The following is a 23666-nucleotide window of genomic DNA, read 5'->3' as shown; positions in this document are numbered from 1 at the left end:
ATGTTGTTGTACTCTTGGTTATCTGTTTCTATAATGCCATGGAAACATGAATGGCACTTGGAGAAGGGTATAATTGACAGGACTCCACCCTGAGGACTTTGGAATTTTACTTAGATACACCACAACTGAGAAGGACAAACAAAGGTGGAGGAGGGGGAACGGGCAGGCTGAAGGTCACAACAGTACAGGATCATGAACTATTATTATTCCTAATGTATACACCTGGTGTGTGGGATAATTAAAAAATAGCAATTAAAGGTGTTAGCTGCATAACTCCCATTCTTAGTTACTTCTTCTCTGGCTTACCTTGATTATCGATCCATTACAAAGCTGGCTCTTTTCAGCCTGAGAGGCTTTCACAGAAAGAACGATTTCCACTTGATCAGCGGCCATTTAGCACAGCTGCATGCACAGCCCCCGGTGACCAGGGACAGGTGTTCTAGGCAGCCAGCCTAGGGAAAAGCTCTGCTCCCTCCAGGAATGCTGGTCAGCTCAGGTCTGTCACGGGCTGGTGATGTTTGAAGAGATGGCAGCCTACCCTTCTCAGCAGGGAACTGTACAGTGGGGACAAGCACACGACATTAAGAGCTGCACAGCTGGAAGCTCAGAGTGTCTGAGCCTTCTCCAACTCGTTTTTATTTAATATAGGTAGTTTTTAAAAAAATCTGATTCCCCCCACGCTAAAATCTCTGCACCACCTTCTCACACAAGGCAATCCTCAGTGCAGCGGGAAATCCCTGGATTCCACACAGGCACTGCTTCCCACAGCTGCCTCAGTGACACCCAGCACGAGCTCCAGGCCAGCTCCAGTGTTTACACCGAGGGAAAGTGAGTGACTGTGCACTACGTGGCATCACTTATCAGTGACCCGGACGAAAACATCTCATGAGTCTGACATCAAGAATGACAGAGAACAGATTCTGAAAGGGCTCCAGTCCCAAAGCGTCACCTCTTCCCACAGCAGCTCTCCTTCAGTGACTCAGGTTAGCTTGCACCGCATCTCGAGTAGCAGCAAGAGAATGCAAAATCACCTTCTAGATAAAGGGTTTTTTTTAAAAATGGAAATATTACTTCACTATCAGATTCCCCAAACAGTTTGTGTTGCACACAGGGGAAGTGACAAGTTGCCATTTAACCATTCTCCTCGGGCTGTGTCATGGTGGGGAGAACCCTTGCCTAAGAGCTGACTGAAGACCAGTTTCTCTCACTCTAAGCACTACCATCTCTAAGAAAAGGAAATATTTGGTGGGGGCCGCTGACTTTTATTAAAGACATCAGAATGCATTTCTCCCTGAAGGTATTTCCTTGTGAAAAAGAGAGCTTTCCTGTGTTACAGCCACTGCTGGGAAGTATTTTGCTCCCAGCTCTGATGCTCTATTCAAAAGCAGAGGCTCTTCCACGAGGCCTGGGCCTCTCCCATGTGTTTGCTGTGATATCTGGTGCTTTGTCATAAGGGTTTTTGGGGTTTTTTTTCATATGTAGCTCTTATTCAAATTATGTTGCATATGACTGCAGAATCCTTAATTTCCCCACTTCCAAAATCATGATTTGTAATATGCCAGACTCCACAGGCCACCAGAAACCACTTAGCAAAGGAGATGTCAGAAAGACTTGTGGTTTTCCTAAAGGTTTTTAAATGCTGCAAAAGACAGAATGCTCTAAAGGTACTCACTTCAAAAAGGATGTTACAGCATATTCAGAGGCACAATAAAAGAGATGATTTACAAAGCAGATTTTGTAAGAAGATTTATTTTAATTAAGTGATTTCATGATGAAACATGGTCTTAAACAAAATAGAGATCAGTATGAAAATAAAATTGTACACAGAAAATTCTTTTCCCCAAATGTTTTTTGAGTAACAGGGAATACAACACAACAGTCCTGTATTCAAATTATGTAAATCTGTGAGCAGTCAAACATTATAGTACATTCCTTGAAGCCAGGCACAATGACACACATTGTGTGCCCCTGTAACACACTCAACACATTTTCTATCTCCTCTCTCTGCCTCGAAGAAAAAAAATCCTGAAATGTAATGCAATGTAAATAGGGAAAAGGAGGGAAACCATCTTAATGCTTGAAGCAGGTATTCCCCATTTAGTGTTTTGTGAAAGTCATGTACCAAATTCAGATGAAACTTAAACTGGCTTGTAGAAAGATAGAAAAACTTGGAATTGTATTTGATATACAGTCTTGTGAACACTTAACTGAAAAGTATGGAAAGGATTAAAAAATACACCGTGTTCTACTTAAAGCTTAGAAATAAATATGCACTCCATATTCTCAGTGCCTGAAATTCTTTAAAAACAAAGAACTTGGTATAAAATTATATCAAGTAATTGTCAAAAATGAGGAAGATGCACCTATAATCCTGTTAGATTCTGGATGCCTGCATCCCCACTACAAAAACTTGTAAAACTCTACACACTTTCAAACATGCTGAATAAACCAAACTGTAATCTAGCAAGGGCAGGAACATCAACTGACTTGGGGGTAGCAGTATTCCACACCACATCCCTCATTACCTTATTTTCCTCTAAAGGTCTCCCTTTCCATACTGTACCAGCCCTTACAAGTACAAATGTTCAGTCAATTATTCAAAAAGCAGCCTTGCTGATTTCATGGATGCCCTCAAGGCTACGTCATTCCCAGGAAAAACAGCGCACAAAGAAAAAGCATCCTCCAAATGTGATTTATGTAGTTAATATTATCATAATTCTCCTCCTCCCTGCAATGCTGATAATAAACAGCAGTCTCCTGAGTGCTGCAGACTCATTGCAGAAAAATGTCCTGCTGTATGGAACTATTGAACCAGTATGGTTCAACATGGGAGTTGTCTTCTCATTTAGGACTTATATTTTATACAAAACTCCTACTGTCTCAGTAACCATGTTGCAGAAGAAAACTCACAAGGAATTCTTCCTTTGACCATCATATTGAATCATTCAATAGTCTTGTCTTTCAGGTAAAATAACAGGTCAACTTTTAGGTACAGAAACCCGTCATGAAACCCTCCCACCCTCTTACACAGTATTTTTTTTATAATGTCATTAGAGTGTGAATGGAATCAAGACTTGCATCTGCTTAGCTAAAGCTACCTAGGTAATTGAGAATATTCTAATTACCCTAATTAAGCTTTGGAAATGCCACATCAATCCTTGTCTTTGTGGAAATGCATGGTTCTTACACAACCATAATGCAAATATCAAGTATTAAAAAAAAAAAAAAAAACAAACCAAAATCTGCATTTTGACACATCTAACATTAGGGATTTGGCCCATCACATTGAAAAGGAAAGTCACCATTGGTTGTGATGATTTAACCTTTTATCAGAAGTGATATCCCTTGCCAAATGCAGATAATAATAAACAGTCATTACTTGTACAAACAAAAGACCACTTCCAGACACCACCCTTATTTTATTTAGAAGCCTTCGTTTTCCTGAAAATAGAAATAAACAAACAACCCGGTCCCAATAAAACAAAACAAAAAAGCCAAACAACATAGAAGTAAATTTTCTGATTGTGTACTTAGATATTCAAAAGCTAATAATCAGTTAAAGCATGTCCTGCAGTTGCAGCAACACCAACGTATTTCAGGATGAGCAGTCATTTTTTCCTAGGTGCATTATCATAGCCTAATTTTCAAGCAGGAAGTGTCCTGTTTTATACCCCAGGGCTCATCACAGCTCACTGTCCTGCTCCCTACCCTGGAAGTGCAGTTCTTTTCCTGTGCCTACTCTCAGGCTTGTGTTCACTCCAGCACTCCTCCACGGCTGTATCTTGTGTGGAACTGCCCTGTCTTATCATTACAGCACTACAATTGCATTCCTTCTTAGAATTATTTATGAGGCTTCCGAGATTTATTTTCTTATTCATACACTAATCTACTTTAAAATTAGCGAGCTCCAACGTCTGACTGCAGTCAGCATGGCAATCAATTATGATGTCTCAGCAAAATCCTCTTTTATTGACCTTATACTGCTGGATGGGCATTCCTAACTATGAAAAATGTAATCCTCGTTTAAAATGAAAGATGGTGAATAGTCAGTGGAGTGTGTCACGAGCTGCTTATATTGCAAGTAGCAGGCATCACAGAGAGAACGAGCTTTTGGGAAGAATCCAGCTCAAGGGCTGCAGGAGAAAGCCTCCAGCTGTGGAAGGCACAGTGCTCACGACGGGAACAGATCTCCTGCTGCTGTGATTTTCTGGATCAGCATCACCTGCCTCACTGCAAAGGCTCTGCACCCACCTGGCCAACAGCCTGGGGCAGCCCGTGGAGCCCACAAATTCTGGCAACATAAAGCATTGAGCATTGCAAGCAAAATCCCCTGCCTCAATAATTTTGCAAAACCAAAACCAAAAGACATTTTACCTTTGGATATCTAATCAACTATTTTCAAAACTACTTTTATGACTATTTTCATTGAACAGCTCAGACTTGATGTCAGAGTAACAGTCATCCTGTCAACTCTGGACTGAGGGAGCTGCTTTTGAACACAAACCCCAACCCAGAGTCTTACTGTGATACTACAGCTACAGTCAGTGTAGGTGGTCAGCAATTGTCTCTGGGTGACTGTAGGATTATGTGCAATGAAAAGGGATAGGATGGATGGCTTTGGAAGGCAGCCCAGAATAAGGGAGACCAGAGTCCTGTGGAGTTCTGTAGGTCTATACATTTAAAAGCTAATTGATGTCAGCACAAAGGGATGTTAAATTAGTTGAACAATATACCTCCTGAGTGCTTAACAAAAGCCTCAAAGTAGGCAAGGCTTTTTCTAACACGGGCTGAATGAGAAGCTTCTCAAAGTTCTGAAAACAAGAAACAAATGCAACCCAAAAGATAAAGTTTGATTATTCAGAAGATTTTTTAACGGGTGAAAGGATTGAGAGCAGCATAGCTCGGCTCCCTTTCACATTCACAGTTTTGAGAAATTTGTAATAATACATCTTAGTTAAAATTTTAGTATAATTACTCTGCAATGTAATCTGAAAGGACACAAGTTCAAATTTTGAAATATTGACTTGGAAAGGGGCTAATCAATGAGTGTAGCAACTATTTCACATAGTCCTCAGGAGGTATTTTAAAATGCATTTTGAATACATACAGACACTTCAATGGATTGTAACCATTCCAGGAGTCCTTGACTGGCATCCTTTTACCAAAAATCAGGAGGAACCTTTCTAAACAGTGGCCAGAAGATCAGTCATACAAAACAGAATTATCAAATAATCATGATTTTACCTTAAAATACCTACAGCATGATATGGCTCTGAACAAAGCCTATGAAGTAAAGTCCTAAAGGAAAATATTTAGTAAAAATATTACAAATGTTTAAATAAAAAACATTTCATAGCAATGAACATCCCAAATAGTAGTAGCCTAATGCCAAAATTAGTCAGTCTAAAGCTGAACAGAAGCACTACGAAGTTCATGGTCTATTTGGAAGACATGCAAAAGTATAAACCATCTTTCATTGTGAAAATTCTGTGTTTGGAGGGTCAGCATTGTAATTCTGCATACTGCTAACTGCCTTTACAGTAAAGTTATTATTTTCCTCTACTATTTGCCTAACATATATTTAGTTTTCCAGCAAACAAGTTATTTCAAATTCAACCTCCAAAAATTTTTTATTGTAAAATATTTAGGCAAAAGGTTAAACTAGTCCAGTCAACTCATAGCATTTCTGCAGTTCTGTTTTATAGCACATAATTGAGCCAAAACACAAACAGTTTAAGAAGCCAGCTTTGAGTAATTCTTCTCAAATTTTGCTTGGAGTTCAATTGCTTGCCCAGAGAAAAAAGGGTGAGAAGGGGAAACAACAGTAGATGAAAGCTATATCTGCAATCTTATGACTGGAGATCAACGTTCAGCTCAATTCCCATTAGTGCTAACAGGAATATATTAAGCCTCCACATAAAAAAGTGGCAGGAAAAACAACACTATTAGTATAACTTAATGCAGATAAGTTTCCTTCACTGAAAAGAAATAACTTGCTTTATGCTATGGGAAATGAACTTACACTGGCCATTCAAACACAGCTGCTGAAGTTTCCCTGATGTGAACAAGGATTCCCTCAGTGCAGAGGCAGTGTGCTTCCATCAGCTCCATAAAAACTCTGCAGCTACCACTGCAGAAACTCAGTAAACATCTGCAATTAATACTGCTGAGATTACATTTAACAACCAGATGATACCATTGCAAATGCTTCAGAAGGAATTTTTTTAAAAAACTTTTTTTAAAGGATTAAAAATACATAAGAAACAACAAACCTCTTCTCTTTCCTATAATTTTAAACTGAGCAAACTACCAGTCCGGTGCTCTGCCAGTCCAGCTCCTGCCAGAAGCTCTGTGTGATGTCCTGCCAGGGCACTGCTGCTAAGATTTTCAGTTTCCCTGAAGATTACAGCTATTCTCTGCCCCCTGTGACTCAGGGCTGACTGCTGCCATGTGGAGCTCATGTGGTGCCCGTGAGCAGGCTTGCCTGGGAACACAGAATAGCTCACCCCATATACTCTCTAAGCCATATTAGCATTTTTTTATGGTAAGGTCAGTACAGGATAATGAAAATAATGTTTAAAAGCAAAGGGAGGCAAATATTTGATGAATATCAAGAAAAAACAGCAGGCAGGGAGTGGGTGGGGAAAAAGGTCTGGATCGAAAGGCTTTCCTGCCCTGCCCTGCCAGGTGCTGCAGGTGGTGTGACGGAGGTGGCAGATGGCTGTGCCCTGCTGCTGTGGGCAAAGGCACCACTCCCCTCACTGCTGGCCCACAGACTCTCAATGGGCGACTGCTTGCTACAGCAGGTGCCACACTGCACAACCTCCTTGATTCCAAGTTTTTGTGGTGTATTTAGGAGTGTTCTGGCTATAACCTCACTGCCAGCAGTGCCAGGTGAAAAAAGCACACCTCTGCTGGGCTGGGATGCTGGGACCTGGGGAGAGGGGGCCTGTCCTGGCATGTGGGGGACAGAGGCCACTCTGCTGCCAGCCTGCCCAGGCTGCAGTGACCTGGGAGCTGCTTGTTGCCTGGTGATGTGTGGTTCCACTTCCCAGCAGAGCAGGAAACTTGGGCACCCCACTTCAATTCCTGCAGGGACCTCCCCTGCCAGCCTCTGTGTGATGGAGATGCTGCGCGTTAAGTTAGTAGGAGTTGTCATTGGCTGAAGGGATTCTTCTGTCGACTTTTTCCTTCCTAAATGCAAAGCTCCTTAGCACCATCTGGAAAAGCTCCAAGGAGATACAGAGCTTTGGAAAGGCTCCCCAGCCTTGCTCTGTGTGGACCCTCATCCCTGCTACACTGTGTCATAAGCAACTGCATTGTGGTCGCCTGCTGCAGCCAGCTGCAGGACATGAAAGCTGGCTTTCCCTGGGGACACACTTAATGGGAATGGCTTCCAAAACCAAAGGGAGAACATTCCAAGCAGTTGCCAGGAGATGTGGGTATCTGACTAAGCTCAGGCTTCCTCTCCTCTGCTCCCTCCTTGCTAATCCCTTAGAGCAGCAGCATCACTTACACCGTCACAAAGAGCCAAGTGCTGGAGGCAGCACAGGGAGCTGTACCCAGCTGACACCTCAACCTTCACACAGCGCTCTTCTAGAGTCCCCAGGGCATGCTGGCAGCACAGGAGGAAGCAGCAACTTCTCCTTAGTCTCTCTTGGCTTTAGTTCTACAAAGATTCTGGATTTTTTTTTTTTTAATCTATTTTCTAACTGACAGCTGTCCCACTCGTGACCCACTCGCCACATCTTTACAGAATATTGGATTATCATGGCTGATTTCAATTATTTTTACATGCATAAATACAGAACAAATGGGTGCAGTAGATATATTTAAATAAAAATTGACAAGATGCATTTATTGTTTTAGTTTTGTACAAAAGCATAACTTAAAAGGCAAACTAGTATAAACTTACTTTGTGCCAAATATTTAAACTTTTCATTCCAAAGAGTATCTGGTTCAAAACTTGTAGATACAGTTTCCACCTGGGAAATCTCTTTTTTAAGACCACAGATAACACAGTATTGTAAAATGAAAATTCTGCAGTCCTTCAACCAATCATAAGTTGCATTCTGCTCTGAGTGCCAGAATTTTAGCTACTCAGTGAATGGATCCCATGAAACATGAGCCATGCTGGAGTGACCTGCTGAAAAGTCAGTTTGCCTACTGCTCATTCATGTTCTGAAAAGAGATGTGCATTAGGACCCGTGACATGCAATCTTAGCAAAGACTGATAAATATATGTGTAGAAACAGGGTGATGTGTTTGGATTTTTCTCTGCTACTTCATACCAGCCAGAAGTAGCCTAAGAAAACCTACGTTACTTAAGAGAGTCCCAGATGTCATGCAGAAGCTCAATTATCCTTGAAATAAAAGAATGCTTTCCCCCTGATTTTGCTTTTCCTTTGCACACGTAACATTTCCTCAGTAAGTCTGCAGGGTTTTCTCAGTCACCACCACAGCTGCAGCTGCCTTCTGCCTTGGAGGGTGACTGGCAGTCTCTGCTGACGACATCTCCAGGGACGCTGGAACAAACCTCCCACCAGAACAAGCAGGACACCTCCCTCAGACGCCCCTTCAAGAGCCTCCAAAGTGAGAAGGTTACTCCAAAAGCTACTTTTCCCACAGAACAGGGCTTGCTGTGCTGCAGGACTACCAAAAAGGGTAGCACAGAGCTGGATTCGTGTTCTTGCCATCCAGTATCCAAGCGCAACTCCTGCCATTTTAAAATGTGGTGGATGCAGCGCGTGACAGCAGCTGTGCGAGAAATGGGGCACAGCTGCACAAGTGTTCCACAAGACCATCTGGAGGAAAAGTACCAAAAATAGAAGCGAGCAAGCCTCGTGTATTTCAGCAAAATTAAGCATAAAGAAACTGGTGTCCATGCAGTGTTTGATATGCCATAGAAACTGCTTCAAAGAGCACTGGATAAGAAAACTATTTATCAGTGAAAATGCAAGCTTGGACACTACGAACAGTTTACATCTTGTAGGTGTTCACTGATACAGGACAGTGGCATTATGACCAGTGGCTCACCTTAAAGTTATTCATGGTTTTCCAAATGAGCTAGTGTCTTACAGTGCTGTACAAATAAAAAGTTGTGGGGAGTATATGAAATATCTGTATTAAATTCCACTGCATTAAGTTATCCAATGCATGAAAAATGACCCAGATGCATTTAAAATAAATGCATATTACAATATCACTTATAGTATTATAAAATTATTACTTATGTGCACAGTCCTGATATCTATAGACATGGCACTGTGAAGAAAGCCTGGTTCCTAAGCATTTTTATAGATATTTGATAGTGATGCAATTTGCTATCAGTCAGATCATAATGTCCCTTCAACTTTGGTACATTCAGTGCAAAATATTTTTGGGAGTTTTTTTACTCTTATAAAAATAAAAGGCATTTTTTTCCCTGGAGAGTGCTTAAAGAATAAACACTAGCAGAATGTCTGTTCAAGCATGGAAAGTGACAAAACAGAAATAACACTTTTGTTTGCTTGTTTCCTGTTTACACTCTAAGAAACATAATATAATGAACCTATAAAAATAAACAGAAGTCACTGTGTTAGGGTTTTTTCCTGATATGCTGTGATAAATTGCTAGTTTCTTCTTAAAATAGTTTCCATGCAGTATAAAGCATAAAATCAGTCTTATTAAGTTAATAAGTTCATTGTAACAGCTCATATTTTGTCATACACACCACTGGCAAATGCATTTCCACAAACCTCCTCAATGCACAAGCCGTTGTTACATCCTTTGTTGCTGCCTTTCCTTCCAACTCACTTCTGCCCCAGGAACTCGAGCTCTATGGTGTTCCCCAGGCAGGCACTCATAGTCTTAGGTAAAGCAAGTGTTGGATATGCTGTTATAACATATGGCATAAAGTAATGTACCTTCATGAATTAAAAAAAAAAAAAAAAGAATTTATAGAAGTTCGGCTGTATGCTTTTTTGATAATTTACTGGGTAGGTAAGGGACTGAATGATTTCACATTTTGACTTGAATTTTCTATTGAACAACTTTGATGAAATCCAGTCCTTGGGTACATGTCAGTTTTGCAGTAGCCAGATGGATCACAACATGGCATCACGTTTCTGGTTTGCTCAGAACATAAACTTAAGAAGTGTAGCCATCCCAAAAACCCATGGATTGCAAGACTTGGCTTTCCCTGCACACCAGGCACACTCTAGTTTCACTGTCGAGAATTCTGCCACTACTACAATGCTTTTTAATTGCTTCACAAGCTCCTTCGTGGAACCTCATTATTTGAATTGCACCATGAAACAATTTTCCTCTAGGAAATCCAATACAAAAGTTCATTCATTCCTTGAGAAGACAGATCCACAAAAGTCCAATGAGCTGGGCACTGTGGTTTGTGTATCACTCAAGTCCAAAAGTACTTGTCTCTTCCACTGCTGTCAACAGTTTTTCATATAACATAGAGAATGATGGGTAAGGGGGAAGGTCCAGACGATTGAAACAAGTGTGAGCCCTGAGGGGAAAAAGAGAGAGGAGGTGAAGAAGTGTATTATTTGAAAAGTTCAAAAGAGAACACACAGATTGGTATGTGCTTGAATAGAGATGGGCAGATAGTATTCTTTTAGAAGACTTTGTTCTGTCAAATGATGTTTTCCAATTGAACAGGTAGTGAGGTTTAATCTACTTCCTTCTCATTAAAATAAGCCAGTAAGAAGCATTTATGAAGCTCTTTAGAAACATACTGACAGTCCAAAAGGCATGGGATAAATTTTATCCATCAAATGTGCATGAGAAAAAAGAAGAATGATTTGGCATGGTACAAGTCAAACAGTCTGGTCTGAAATCCTGGCTTTAAATGTGTCTTCTGAGACGTAGCCTTTCTTTTCTGTATGGATGATACTTGAATACTGTATTTGTAATGATAAAAAGATATTTCCACACATCTCCAGGTCTATAGGAAACACTCCTACAGTGGCAAAAGACAGATGAATTAGATGCTCTTTCTTCTACAATTTCCTCATATGGCATATGGATGGTGTTGTTGAGGCATACTGCTTGTGCTGATTTCCCAAAGGACATAGCTGCCCTAGAGGCCAGCAGCTTTTGGAATTACACAAAACCATGCATGAACCTCTAGCAACCTCCCTGTTTCTTAAGAGGGCGACCATGCGATTTATTTCTCAGTTTTTGAAGTCCATCTACCTCAAGTTTGTTGACACTCTTGGAACTGTCTCTCAAATCCTCTTGCAGGGAATGAAAAGGGAGATAACAAACGTTTCTCTTCATAGTGGAACCATGGATATCATTGCCTGACCTCAGGGCATGCTAAGGATGGTACTTTCTAAAACACTGAGGTGGATGAGCCTGCTCTAATGAAATAGATAACATAAGTATTAATGTGATGGGATCTTGAGGATGAAATGATGCAAAGAGAAACTGGAAGAGGCATCTCTTCTGCTCTAAAGCTTTGTAACAAAGCCTCACTTTAGATTGATTTTAGAATTTTGGCATGTCTCTGTTTACAAATACTTCAATCTTTTGCAATAAAATACATCATAGAGTTATTTATTTAAATTCAATCCAGCTGAAAATCAAACTCCTCCTGCAGTGCCCTGCCCTTCATCACTATGATCTGTGTTATGCATAAATATGTAACATGTTAATGGAAGGACTGAACAAGCTCCCTCCTCACAGCAAATGCAACTCCTCATTTTACCTACCCAGTCCCAGAAATCCAGCTGTCTACCACAGACCTGTACAGACTTCCTCTGAGCCAGAAAGTACTGCCTTCCATGTGAGCAAATTCATTAATTGCCACTTTAAGTGCCTCTCAGCTCCCAGCTATGGGAACAGAACATGGAGTGAAGTGGGCTAATCTCCCTTGTTAAAAAACCTCAGAGTCCATTACAAACTGGAACTCACTGAAGCTGAAACACCCACTCAGTAAGAGCCTTGTAGTGTCATAAAAATATCAGGCTGAAGATATGTATACACAGCACACAAGGTCACACCATTATTATAAACACAGTCTTAACACCAAATATGCAATCACTTAAAAAAACATTGCCTTTAGCACCCACCCCAAACCCAGTATCCTTACAAGAACACTGCTGGTACATGCTGTCTAGCAGAGATGGCATTTCCCCATTCCATATTCCAAGGGGTCTGGAAAAATTTTTCCACCCAGACATCTCTGAGGCTCCTGGAGGAAAGCTTTCCTTTTATTCCTCCTTGGCCTTTCCAAAAACCTTATAAAATTATATCATGATACAGATGATATTATTCCATTTCCTGCAGAGTACTTTAAAAAAATTGAAAATACTCTCTTTTGAAGAAAAAGACTGATTAAAGGCCAGCAGCAACTGGAACTCAGTGATCCCTTGAATTCAATGTAGAGTGTTGAAGAATCTTAGGCAATTAAGAGCCTAACCACATGCTTCTGCTCCATGGGGCTGAAAGCCACTCATTAGAACTATGGATCATGCTGTGTGGGCTGTAAAACCACAAATTATAAAAGACACAGTATATAATTAGCAAGGGATTCATTATGAACTGATTTAATAGTAAACTGGCATGTTGTTTACATTTATTAAGAGAACTGAGTTTTATCTTATTTTGAGGGCAATTTTGAAAATGGAATAACTTACTGTGGAAAACCAAGTAATTAAAAAAGACAAAAACAAGACCTTTGTCTTCTGAGGCAACGCAAGCTTTTCCAACCTCAGCACACAACTTCCTAAGTCCTTGAGACAAATGTGTATTTTTCCTTCTGGGTAGTATCTTCCCATTCCAACATTTCAAACCTCATGGGCACTGACTGTTCATCTTCCTGGGCTCACATTTTATGACAACATAAAAACCCACCTTGGTTCCTAAAGTCTAGGTTCCCAGATTCCCAATTACATTCCCCTTCATTTTGATTACCATAGTAAAAGAGAGTGATTTAGGATTAAAATGCAGTAGTCACACATAAATATAATCTCCAAGTGAATCGCCACATGAATGAATAAATAATGCACAGCAATGAACCTGGAACCAATTTCTCAGCACGGGAGTGAATTGAAAGAGCACGGTCCCTTCCCCATAGTTAGTCTAATCTGCAACACAGTGTAAAAGAAGGAAGTAGAAGTGGCATTGGGGTAGCAGTAGTTAAGCTAGAGCCATAGTAATCAATCTTTCCAGGGCATTTTACATGCTACCTAGTTAGGGTCAAAGACAGCAATACAAGCTGGGCAACCTGACATGTGCCTCACAGAAATCTCACTATTTGGATTCAGCAGAGCTGATTACACAGCAGTCAGAACAGTGGGAACTAGGCAAACATCTAGTGAAAACTTTTGTGTTTACATTCACAGCTGCTTAGGCCACAGCCACATACCTAAGTGACTATCCTAGCTGCCCTTTGTGGCTCAGACCAGGAAGAAGAAATGGGGATGGGTATTCTTATGTGTTTTCAGCACTGCAGTAATGTTTTTAGAAACAGAGGAAGAAACAAAGTCCACTGACCTATTAAATCCTCACTTTTGCCACCTGAGCACTGAGCACTATCAAATTTCACAGGCACTCCTGCTAAGAGGGCAATTTGCAAAGTACAGCACTGCTAGGAGTGAGTGATGGTGCCTTAACATAAAAGCTTTAGTTATCTGAGAATCAGTAAGAGCCAGAGTCCTAGGGCAGCGTTCCCAGCAGATCCAGTGATATGTTTACACATGCTGGGCTTGTTTGGAAACCTCTTGAAAGCTGCTACTCGGCGTTGTAGTTACTGATGTGTTACCTGCAAACCAGCAAGTACCCCGTGTTTGCACAGGGAGTCTCAGAGGCTGCTGAGACCCAGGCTGAAGCTGCACTGCATCCAGGAACTACACATGTAAAAATGCAAACAGTGCTTTTGGCTTGGGGCTTAACCCATTTCAGCACTAACATGGAAGAGCTTTCATTTTTATGACATCAAGGTTTACCATGTGCGAATAACAGGAACTGCTTGCCCATGATGACTGCAGGTGTTTGTCACACACAGTTGTTTTTATTTTAATTCTCACATTTGTAAGGTAAAAACTATCCAGAGAGACAAAATTCAAATGTTTGTTAACCAAGGGAAGGTGAGGTAAGTGAAATTTCAACGCATGATACAATCTCTTAAATGTGAGGAGCTGGCATTTCCCCTACACTTGATGAACAGCCTATGATAGCAAAGATTCTCAACATGTTTCTCCATATTGCACTTTTGGAAGCAGTTTTATTCTGCAATTTATCACAACCAGGGTTCTGCATAAGCTTTCCAGAGAAAATTCTGAACATCCTGTTCTGCCAGGCCCTGACCTTTTCCAAGCCCTGCTTGCAAGCATCGGGAATTTCAGCTTCAGAGAATATATGGAAAAAATCATGCAATCTCTTTTCTTACTTAAAGTCACAAAAAAAAAAAAAAACAAAACCTTGAATTTTGAAGACAGAAATTATTTTTTAAAAAGGCACAGCTTTTACTTTTTAAAAAAGAATCAAAGCTAGTCCATAGGCCAATCACAATAAAACTATAAAGGAGACTTATTGGGCTACAAGATATTACTAGGTCCCCAGATGACATTTGATATGAAATAGCAATTTTCAGGATTTGGATTCCTTTAATCTTTAGTTGCCTGGCTCTCATTTATGCTGTAAACAGGAAAGATGGCTCTGTTTAAAGGCCACCCCCTGTGCCGGTGGATTTCACAGCACCACTTCTGTGTCCACGACCTTCTCCATGCAGTTCTGATGGCAGCAGCCAACTCAAGAGGTATTTCTGCCTCTGACCTTGTGCTGGAGGAAAAACCTACAGGTTGCTGGTCAGAGAGACTCTGAGTGTCTCTGACAGCCACCCTATGTCTAAGATGAGACTCTCAATGCAAGTTATTCCTGAGGCCTCTTGTTTATGAGGAGTGGGTTTATGATTGGGGTTGAGCTTGCTCCAGGGATCAGCCCAGCCCAAAGCCGCCTCCAGAGGCTGTACACAGCATACTAAAGCTGAGGTCTGATTAAGCAGAGTTAGGCTGCCCACACTCCACACACTAATCTGTGTCTAACCACTCCTAACCCTAACTCTAGAGGCTGCAGAATCACAGAACTGGGTGAAAGAAAATCTCCCACCTATCAGTCTCATCACAGTAAAGACAAGAACCTGTCATGTTTTGTCAATGAAGAAACCAAGCTGAAGGTGTTTTTTTCATCACTCACATATTAGTCTAGTCTTGGCATTGTTACCATGGACCTTGAGAAGAACTCTTTTTCTGTTCCAAAAATTGGAAAGGTTTTTTTTTAATCTTTTCATCCTACTCCTCTAAACTTGCCCTTCCCAATATAAATTGCAAGGGCTTGTACAACTCAACTGTTGCTTTCATATCTTGGACTCTCTTACTGTTCCTTTACCCTCCTCACCTATTTCAAGTGATTTTACTTGTTCTGTTTGAAATCCTTACCTTCTCTTGTCTCTCTTGCTGCTTCTCAAGTGAAATTACTCCCTCCTATTTTGCACTCATAACTTGCCTCTTCAGTATTTGTTAACACTTGACACCAGACCAAGCATAAAAATTGTATCAGTAAACTACACTATAAAGCCTTTGTCTGATGCAAAAAATATGATAGTAGCTTTCAGTGAGACATAGTCACAAGAGCTATTTCATTTTAATTCATATTCATTTGTGCTCCTAACTTGTGAACTGCATGTTTACTAGGTAAATACTTGCACATTTAATCAAATGTAATAAAGAAAGTCAGAAGTAGCTATCATTCTAAGATGATTTTCCAGGAGAAAAACACTGCAATATGGATGTCAGCCACAGTTACACTGCCTTGTCCAGCTTAAGAGAACAAAACTGAGTTCAAACCAAAATGGATGTATCAGACATTGCAACAACAGGAAGGAAGTATGCATGTACGGGAAGGCATATTTGCATATTCAGTGAAAGCTTGTTAATGTTGTCCAACAGCTGATCTGTTACCCCAGAGAGTGGCCCTGTGAAGCCACCCTGGCACTGGAGCCCCCAGAGCTGTACCTTGGAAGAGCAGTGATCTTCCCCCACTTCTCCACGCAGAAGCGCCTGGGCCCGTTGCTGCCCCGGAGAGAGGCAAAGCCTTCGTAGGGAATGCTGGACGTGCCTGTGACAAACTGGCAGCACAAACACCCGTCAGGACAGGCCTGCACACAGGGGCTGGGGGGGGCACAGCAGCACACCCACCACAGCCCAGACACTTTTGGAAAAGCATTTGCAAAGCAAGGAAATTTGTGAGGCACAAGCAATAAATGCTACTTTACATGGAGGCTAAGGGCAAAGAGACCATTTCCTGGCTGGGCTCTGGAAGAGGCAACTTAGCAGATTAATTTCCTCTAAAGCTTTGCTGCTGCATAAATATTGTAGAATAACAGACTATCAGTATCCAGTTACTCAGACTTAAGCCTAAGTGAGTTTTTTGCTGCTGTTTCCTGCATTAAAAGGAACTAACACAAAACATAGTAATATCTGGTGGCTTTGTGTTATGCCTTTCTAGCTATATGGATTTCCTTTGCTTTATAAACCACAATTAACTACTGTAAGAAAAGGACAAAATTCTGAAGGTTAGATATGCCTACTGACATTTGTTGAAATAGTGACTGGTGAGCAGTTTTATTTACAACCTGTCATGAACAGATCAAATGTAGCTTTTGACAGATCAGAGACTACTTAATATGTAATGACCTGGATATTATAAAAACTTCTGACTAACAGATGTGACAGGAACATACAAGCAGACATTTCTGTCTCGCCATCAAATGAGATGTTCTACACTGCCTTTTTACAGCTTTTAAAAAATACTTAAACAGATTCAAAAAAGAAAATTCTTCATAATTCAGTCATCAGATAAAAATTCTGAACTGTTAAAACCAGCAGATTTCATATTAGATCAATAACGTGGTATGGTTTGCAGTGGAGGTTTGTCTGTTTCTTTACAGACAGGATGGATGTAACCTGAACTTTAAAAATTTAAGTCAATAGTAAACCCACATGTATAAATATTTTTCTGTTGAGACATTTTGTCCTTCAGTCAGCAGCAGGGTGACTGGAACCTGCAGGTTTAGTGAAAATGGAATTGGACTGACTTTAAGGTTTCTATCATTATTTTCCAATTTGAAGCCTTGAACTTCTATCTAAGCTTTCTCCTTCCTAAGCTGTATAAATACCATTAACATTTCTACCTAATGACATAACCAATTACACAGCTTTCCTTTTCTATCTTTAGGAGTCTTAATGTACTTTTAATCAAACAATAGTAAAGAATTATTGATATTAGCCATTGTATCTTAAATGTACTTTTAAACTTAGAAATCTATAAAATAGCTATGAGCTTCTGTCACTTGAAATAATTTCATTTAGCCTCTGAGTCAGGCTATTCCCAGCAGTAAACATCACCATAGTTTCTGGGTATCCTAAACCAGGATGGGGCTATTTGAGCACCAAATTTTAATTATTTTTACACAGATCAGCTGATTTCTTACCTGTAAAAGTCTTAGACGTTGTTCATTGTTGAACCTTTCCACAGCAGCCCAGAACCACCGAATTACAATGTGATTGTCATGATAACCTGTTAAAACAAGAGCCTTTATACTTTCAGGTGCCGTGAAAGTGGTTGAGGGAATAGTTAGTAAACTTTTCCTGGTTTGGCCCTAGTCATAATAATGCTATATTCTTTATCCAGTTGCATCAAAAGGCAGAAGGTGAGAGAGAAATACTCCTAAAATCCTTAGAAATTCTAAAGGCAAAGAATGAATGTACTGTGACAAAAAGAAGTGAGATCCCTTGTGCAAGCATTTCTTCCATTAATCAGTCACTAACATGATTGCCAGTTCTTGAACTATTCCAGCATTGTGCTATTTATCTATCCAAAGCTACAAATGATGCTGCAACCATCTCTCTCACAGTATCTCACAGTTCCCAAATCTTCTGTTGTTCTGAAATTATTTCAACTACCAGCCTGCAGCCACTGTGATTGTTTCTAATTTCCTGTCAACTTTGAGTGCGTAAAAAAAAAAAGAGGAATATTGCAACCAAGAATGGCTACCATTTCCATTTCTCTCCCAGGTCTGGGAGGTACCTCCCAGTGTGCAGCTGAACATGGCACTTTCTGTGGAGAAGAGTGTCCTGTCGTGCTATCTCGGCAAGGGGATGCAAGGAAGCAAACTAAAATGGAAAAATTACCTTCTCCTAACACTAACTTAACCAGAGAAACTCAAAAGTTACTACAAATGTATCTCATGGGATGGTTCTTTACTGTCCTGAAAACTAGGTAGGTCCAGAGCTCTCGACACTGTGACTGAACAAGTCAAAATTCAAGTTACCTCCTCTGTACTCTGTATTATTTCTCCAGTCACTCAAGTCAATTTCTGCTGTTCCAGCTATAACCAGTTCCAGTTCTCTGGCATCAAATACAGACACCAGTCTTGCATCAACGACCTGTGAAAGAAAATAAAATGCATAGCAGCATTTCTTCATGTACTGATTCGTGCCTCCCCATAAAATCTGTTACTAAGGTATTTACCAGGTATCATTTCAGGTAATTCAGAATTCAGGTTTTGTCTTTTTAAACAAACAAGTCTCAGAGACCCAATGCAGAAACAGAGCAAGGATTCAATGCTAATCATATAGTGACTGAGAGTATTGTCCAGTGCAAAGTAGATACATAACCATAGTCTTCATATAAATTACTAAAAAAATTTTTTTTGCGCTCCCTTCCTCTTCCACTATCTGCAAGGGCACTTCTGATTATATTTGGGACCCTGTATTTTGGAAATGTATACAAGAAGAAAAATATTTTGGAAGGAGAAAGAAAGTAAATTTAATTTTGGAGCTTTTTACCTCATAGAAACCACGAACTAGACTTTCTGTTTGTTGTACAACTCCTCTCTCAATTCTCCATTTCACCATTCTCTCGATGTATTCTTTCTTGTTCTTTTCAGTGACTGGGATATTGGCACCTCCTGGTTTTAGTTCCCGTTCTGTGATCTTAGGACAAAAAATGACCAAGTGACAACACAGTTATTATAAAGACAAAAGAAGGAACTGTAATAACTTAAATTTTTAAGCTGGAGTATTCCCCAAAATCGCTAAACAAGCCTGACTAACAAACTGGAATATATGAAGTAAGAGAACACACAAAAAAAATTTTTAAAAACAGTATTTTAAATTCCATTTAGTCTGAGGAACCTTCATAATTAGATTGAAGAATAAGTTGAGAAGAAGAAACAATCTTGACAGTGACTAAAGCATTGGAGTTTTCTGAATAATACCTTAACAAAGGTGTTGTAATACCTTTGAATAGAAACTTTGCTGCAATTAAATTCAGGTGAACTACGTCTAGCAAAGCAATCCTAAATTCTGATGTTTCGGATACTCTCCAGAAAAGCTCCTTAACCAGAAAAACATGTTTGACCTGCTACAAATATTAATTCCTCCTCAAATTTCAACATTGGTTTCACCAGCAGGAATTTTTAGAATACAAGTTCAAAGCAGCATGGAAGGACACTCATTCTTCTGTCCAAATAAATGTTTATCTAGCAGTAGAATGCACCAAGGAAATGAAGAATCTTGCACACCTGCCCAAAAACTTCTTCATTTACAGTAAACGTGAGATCTAGGATATCGTGTATGTCATTGTCTTTCATCCACTGCAAACTCTGGTGAAACTCTTCATCCAGATATTCCAGGTCACTCAGGTCACAGAGTCTGACAGAAGAAAGAAGAAAACACACAAATACAGATGATGGCAGCAGCCTGTGCTCAGTAAATAAACCCAGACAAAACTGAATGGGAGCCAAGAGAAACATTAATAAAGAGGACAACTTCAAGTCTCTGTTTATTTGCCTGGTAACAGCAGTTACTGTAAAACACAAAATAACTCTGTAAATATACAAAACTCCAGAATTTAATTTGAAGACACATTGCTTCTTAATGGTGAGTCTGCCCCATGTTTCCTGAGAAGCACATTTAGGAAATATGAAAATACACAGATTGAAGAGACAAAGAATTCAAATAATAGAAGAATTTTTAAGATTTTTTTAAATAAGCAAGCAGTGTCCTTTTTGTTTATGTAGCTACACTGCCTCATCTCCATAATTTGTTGAACTGCTTAGATTTCCAGCTTACCACATACTTACCATACTTTCCCTTACCTCATCCTTCTCACTAAAATGATGCTGCTAGCATTCAGGTGTTTTAAAAATGTATGTGCAGTAGGAACGGATTAATTACTCCCCACTAGTAGAACATGCAATGTTTTATAGGAAAAAAAAATGCTTCCAGACTTCTCAAAACCAGCTTTCAAATAAAAGTAAAGCACCTTAAGTTTATTAGGTCTTAGCTTCCAGACATGCTGAGCAAGCACAGCTCTCACTGTTTCAGCCAGAACAGAAGCAGTAGTTCTGGAAACTAAGTCTGAAGTCTATCAAAGTACAGCTCCTCAAAATGGAGATTGCCAACAATCAGTCTACCTCTGAGAATGCATGGTGCAGTCTAAGTTATGAAGTGATTCATATCCTATCCTGTGAGTCATTATATGACAAAAGAATAAGAACTCTATTAATATCTGGAATAAGCCCACAGCACGGCATTGTACATCTTCAAGTCTAGAAGAAAGCTGGTAACAGGGCTAAAACAAAACACAAGGTTCTCATACTGATCACAAACAACATTCTGAGGTAGTGGAAACAAGGAAATTTTTCAAAAAGTTAATGGATTGAAATCAGTTTATTAAATTAGAAATAATGGCCTGTCTCCTTTGTCAATACAGCATCATAAATAATCCATACACAAAATGGCATCACTGATGGGGAAGGAACCAAACAAAAGAGGAGACAGAACAATTCTACTCACATTCGGAGGAGGGCTTTATAAAAGGGTCTTGTAAAAAAGGCATCCAGCAAATATTGATGTATCAGAGCAAGACCAAGAATTCGACCACTAAACCTGAACCTGGAAGAGAAAGGGTTACAGTTGTGATACTGAAACTTTGTGGTTGGCACACTGCTCTGTCATCAAAACTTGCATGTATTTCCAAACAGCATTATTAAATCAGACAGCTATGTCTAAATTGTGGTATTTTTGTTTATTTCTTGGGTTTCTTTAACATTCTCAGAAAGGCACAGGGAAAAAAAAATAATAAAAAAAGCAAGACTGCAGGGTGTGGAAAATCCCTCAGATACCTAAGTTACAGCTGCTCAAAAATGTTAAATCCATATTTAACCCTATCAGCCCCTGCCAGAGCAGCCACTTTATAAATGCAATATCTTCCCAAATGATAGCCACTGTTTATTTTTATTTCACACCCCTACAGGATTAACTTGTTTTCATGTTACAGAGGGGCCAAAGATTCTTCCACTCTCCCTGGCTGACAGCTCATGCTGCCTGTCTTTCCTGCTTACAGGGGCTCCTTGCTCCCTCTTCTGAGTGTGGTTAAGGAGTTCTATGTATATTTTACACAAAAACTGCCAGAAATTTTTTTTATGTATTGCAGTGCTCTCCAGCCCTGTGTCAACAGGGTCTAAATCTCCTTCTCTCACCTCCTTCTTCCCTTATTATCTTCATTTTGTTGGGTGTGTAAGGAGGAAGTTTGCCAGGGGTGAGACCAAATGGCAGCAACCTTGAAATAGGAGGGTCTTTGCAAATATTCCCATGAGAATCAAGATCCATTGTGAAAGCTCTTCCACAATTCTAGAACTAGATTAAAGTCTAGTGTCTGTTTTCAAAGTAAGTGTTTCTTGAACTTTCTGTTTATGTATCCTTAACAATATTTTTCTTGGAAAAAATTAGGGCTTTATTATACCTGCTTGTACAATGTTTGCAAGATGAGGATGTGACATGCAGAGCCTTCCCCTTTCCATGCATAAATTGCTTGTCACAGCTGCATTTTCTGAATTCCCCCTGGGGCTGTACAAAACCAGCACTCTCTGAAAGAGATAGGGGTCATGCCTCCTTCATTCCCCAGGTCTCTGGTCCAGCACTGCAGAAGCCAGGGATGAATAAAAAACATTGGCAGAAGCTGCACAGCACATAAGGGTTTTCTCCCACCTCTGTGCCAGGCTGTTCTGCCTTTCCAATAGAGACCTGAAATACTGGAGTTCAACAGGCAGGTTGCTTCAACTAACTGAACTGCCAACCAGTTAATTTTCTTTTCATTTGTAAAATTAATAATGAGATTCCCCTCTGATACTCATTCTTTATAACTGGCCTTCAAAAAAACAAGAACTCAGTGCATATCTGTCCTACAGAGATGAGCACTTGTCATTCCACTATTAATGTAATCCAACTACTTACAAAGCAGAATTCTCTGTTAATAGTCACAGCACAGCTTTACAGATTTATGGTGATGCCATGGCTTAAATCAACTGAGGGTGATTTAAACTGGCTTATAATTGTAAAAATAGGATTATGCAAAAATCCTCAATAACTATTTCAGAAGCACGGGTGAATGTACAGACTGTTTCAAAGCTGTGTGATCAGCAGGCTCTCCCCTACCCCCAATTAAGATATCACCACAGATTTCCTTCCAATAGGTATGTAGGGGTTTTTCCACTGAGGAGATCTCTGTATTCTTTAGGAAGACTCAAACAAATCACATACAGTAATATGTACCTGAAACCTCCCTTCATCTCCTTAGCTGACAAAAAGTCAATGTGTTGTTATTTTTTCTTGTTTTTTTCCTAATACACAAGAGGTTAATACTGCTTTCATGAAATGACTACTAATGTACAAGAAATGCAGGGAGTTGTGTTGTGAGACAATCCCATGATACATGTTCCAAATTATAATTTTGCTGACCTTGTGAGAAATAAGATCATTTAAAAACCACAAGAGAAACCAAAATCAGGGAAGTCTAAAGAAATGCAATTATCTTGCTGCTGGTTAAAAAGATCAGATTCTGTGTTAAATGTCTGAGCAAATCTGAGCAGTTATTCTATAAGTGGGAATAACAGAAAATGTATCTGAAAAACAAAAGAAAAGAATTCTTACCACTCATGGTGATTGTCTACGAAAGCAGACATGGGACTTATTTGTACTGTGTAGGTATCATTGGCTGAATATTCAAACAAACCATAATATGGATTGAAGAGCTCCCTGGACACCAGGAAAAAAAACTCTCTTGATGGTCCACTGTAGTCCAACCTTTAAAGAGAAACCTGACATTACTATGAAGCAAGAAACTTTTTTTTTTTAATCTATATTCCTTACACTATATTTTGATTAAAATTTCGTAAGATTTTAACCAAAACCCTTATCCGTGCAGATTGCCTAATGCAAAAATATGTGGAACTCTCAAGGGACTATTCTAAAATGGAATGGCTTGGAGGACTGGAATGAAGTTCTCCATGTGGGCTGCACTCAGAAAGAAGCTTTGGCTCCAGCTGTAGTGGCCTTTCTGCCACAGAAATATAACCAAGTAATTGGGGGTGGCCAGGATAGGGAGGAGAAAAATCATGAAAAGAGCCAAAATCAGACTTATCTGCATCTGACAAATTAACATTGAAAATAAACAATGGTCATATTTTGTCTTTGCAGACTGCAACCATAGGACAATTGGAGGGATAATATTTGTGCTTTCCCTAGCAATATAATCTGAAATTACTTCAGTGATTTATGTTTCTTGGTCTAAATTTTCTTGTCTGTCTTCCAAACTTG

At 39.8% G+C, this 23666-nt stretch overlaps 1 protein-coding gene across 2 annotated transcripts in view; it reads right to left on the bottom strand.

The window, feature by feature from the left end:
• Positions 1-1737: 1737 nt before the first annotated feature.
• Positions 1738-23666, bottom strand: part of HECW2 (HECT, C2 and WW domain containing E3 ubiquitin protein ligase 2) — a 147053-nt gene continuing 125124 nt past the window's right edge. For both annotated transcript variants that reach the window (XM_041403229.1, XM_041403228.1), the window contains exons 22-29: positions 23001-23153; positions 20865-20963; positions 19589-19718; positions 18852-18998; positions 18335-18449; positions 17495-17580; positions 16017-16129; positions 1738-10504 (exon numbers count right to left, since the gene is read on the bottom strand). In XM_041403229.1, the coding sequence (XP_041259163.1) occupies positions 10393-10504; positions 16017-16129; positions 17495-17580; positions 18335-18449; positions 18852-18998; positions 19589-19718; positions 20865-20963; positions 23001-23153 (955 nt within the window). In that variant the 3' untranslated portion in view covers positions 1738-10392. The remainder of the gene's footprint in view (positions 10505-16016; positions 16130-17494; positions 17581-18334; positions 18450-18851; positions 18999-19588; positions 19719-20864; positions 20964-23000; positions 23154-23666) is intronic.

This window comes from Onychostruthus taczanowskii, unplaced genomic scaffold (genome assembly GCF_017590055.1).
Source record: "Onychostruthus taczanowskii isolate IOZ18803 unplaced genomic scaffold, ASM1759005v1 scaffold20, whole genome shotgun sequence".
In the NCBI taxonomy this organism is placed as follows: domain Eukaryota; kingdom Metazoa; phylum Chordata; class Aves; order Passeriformes; family Passeridae; genus Onychostruthus; species Onychostruthus taczanowskii.
The sequence above is the reverse complement of the archived record's forward strand: the minus strand, read 5'-3'. Positions and strand labels throughout refer to the sequence as shown.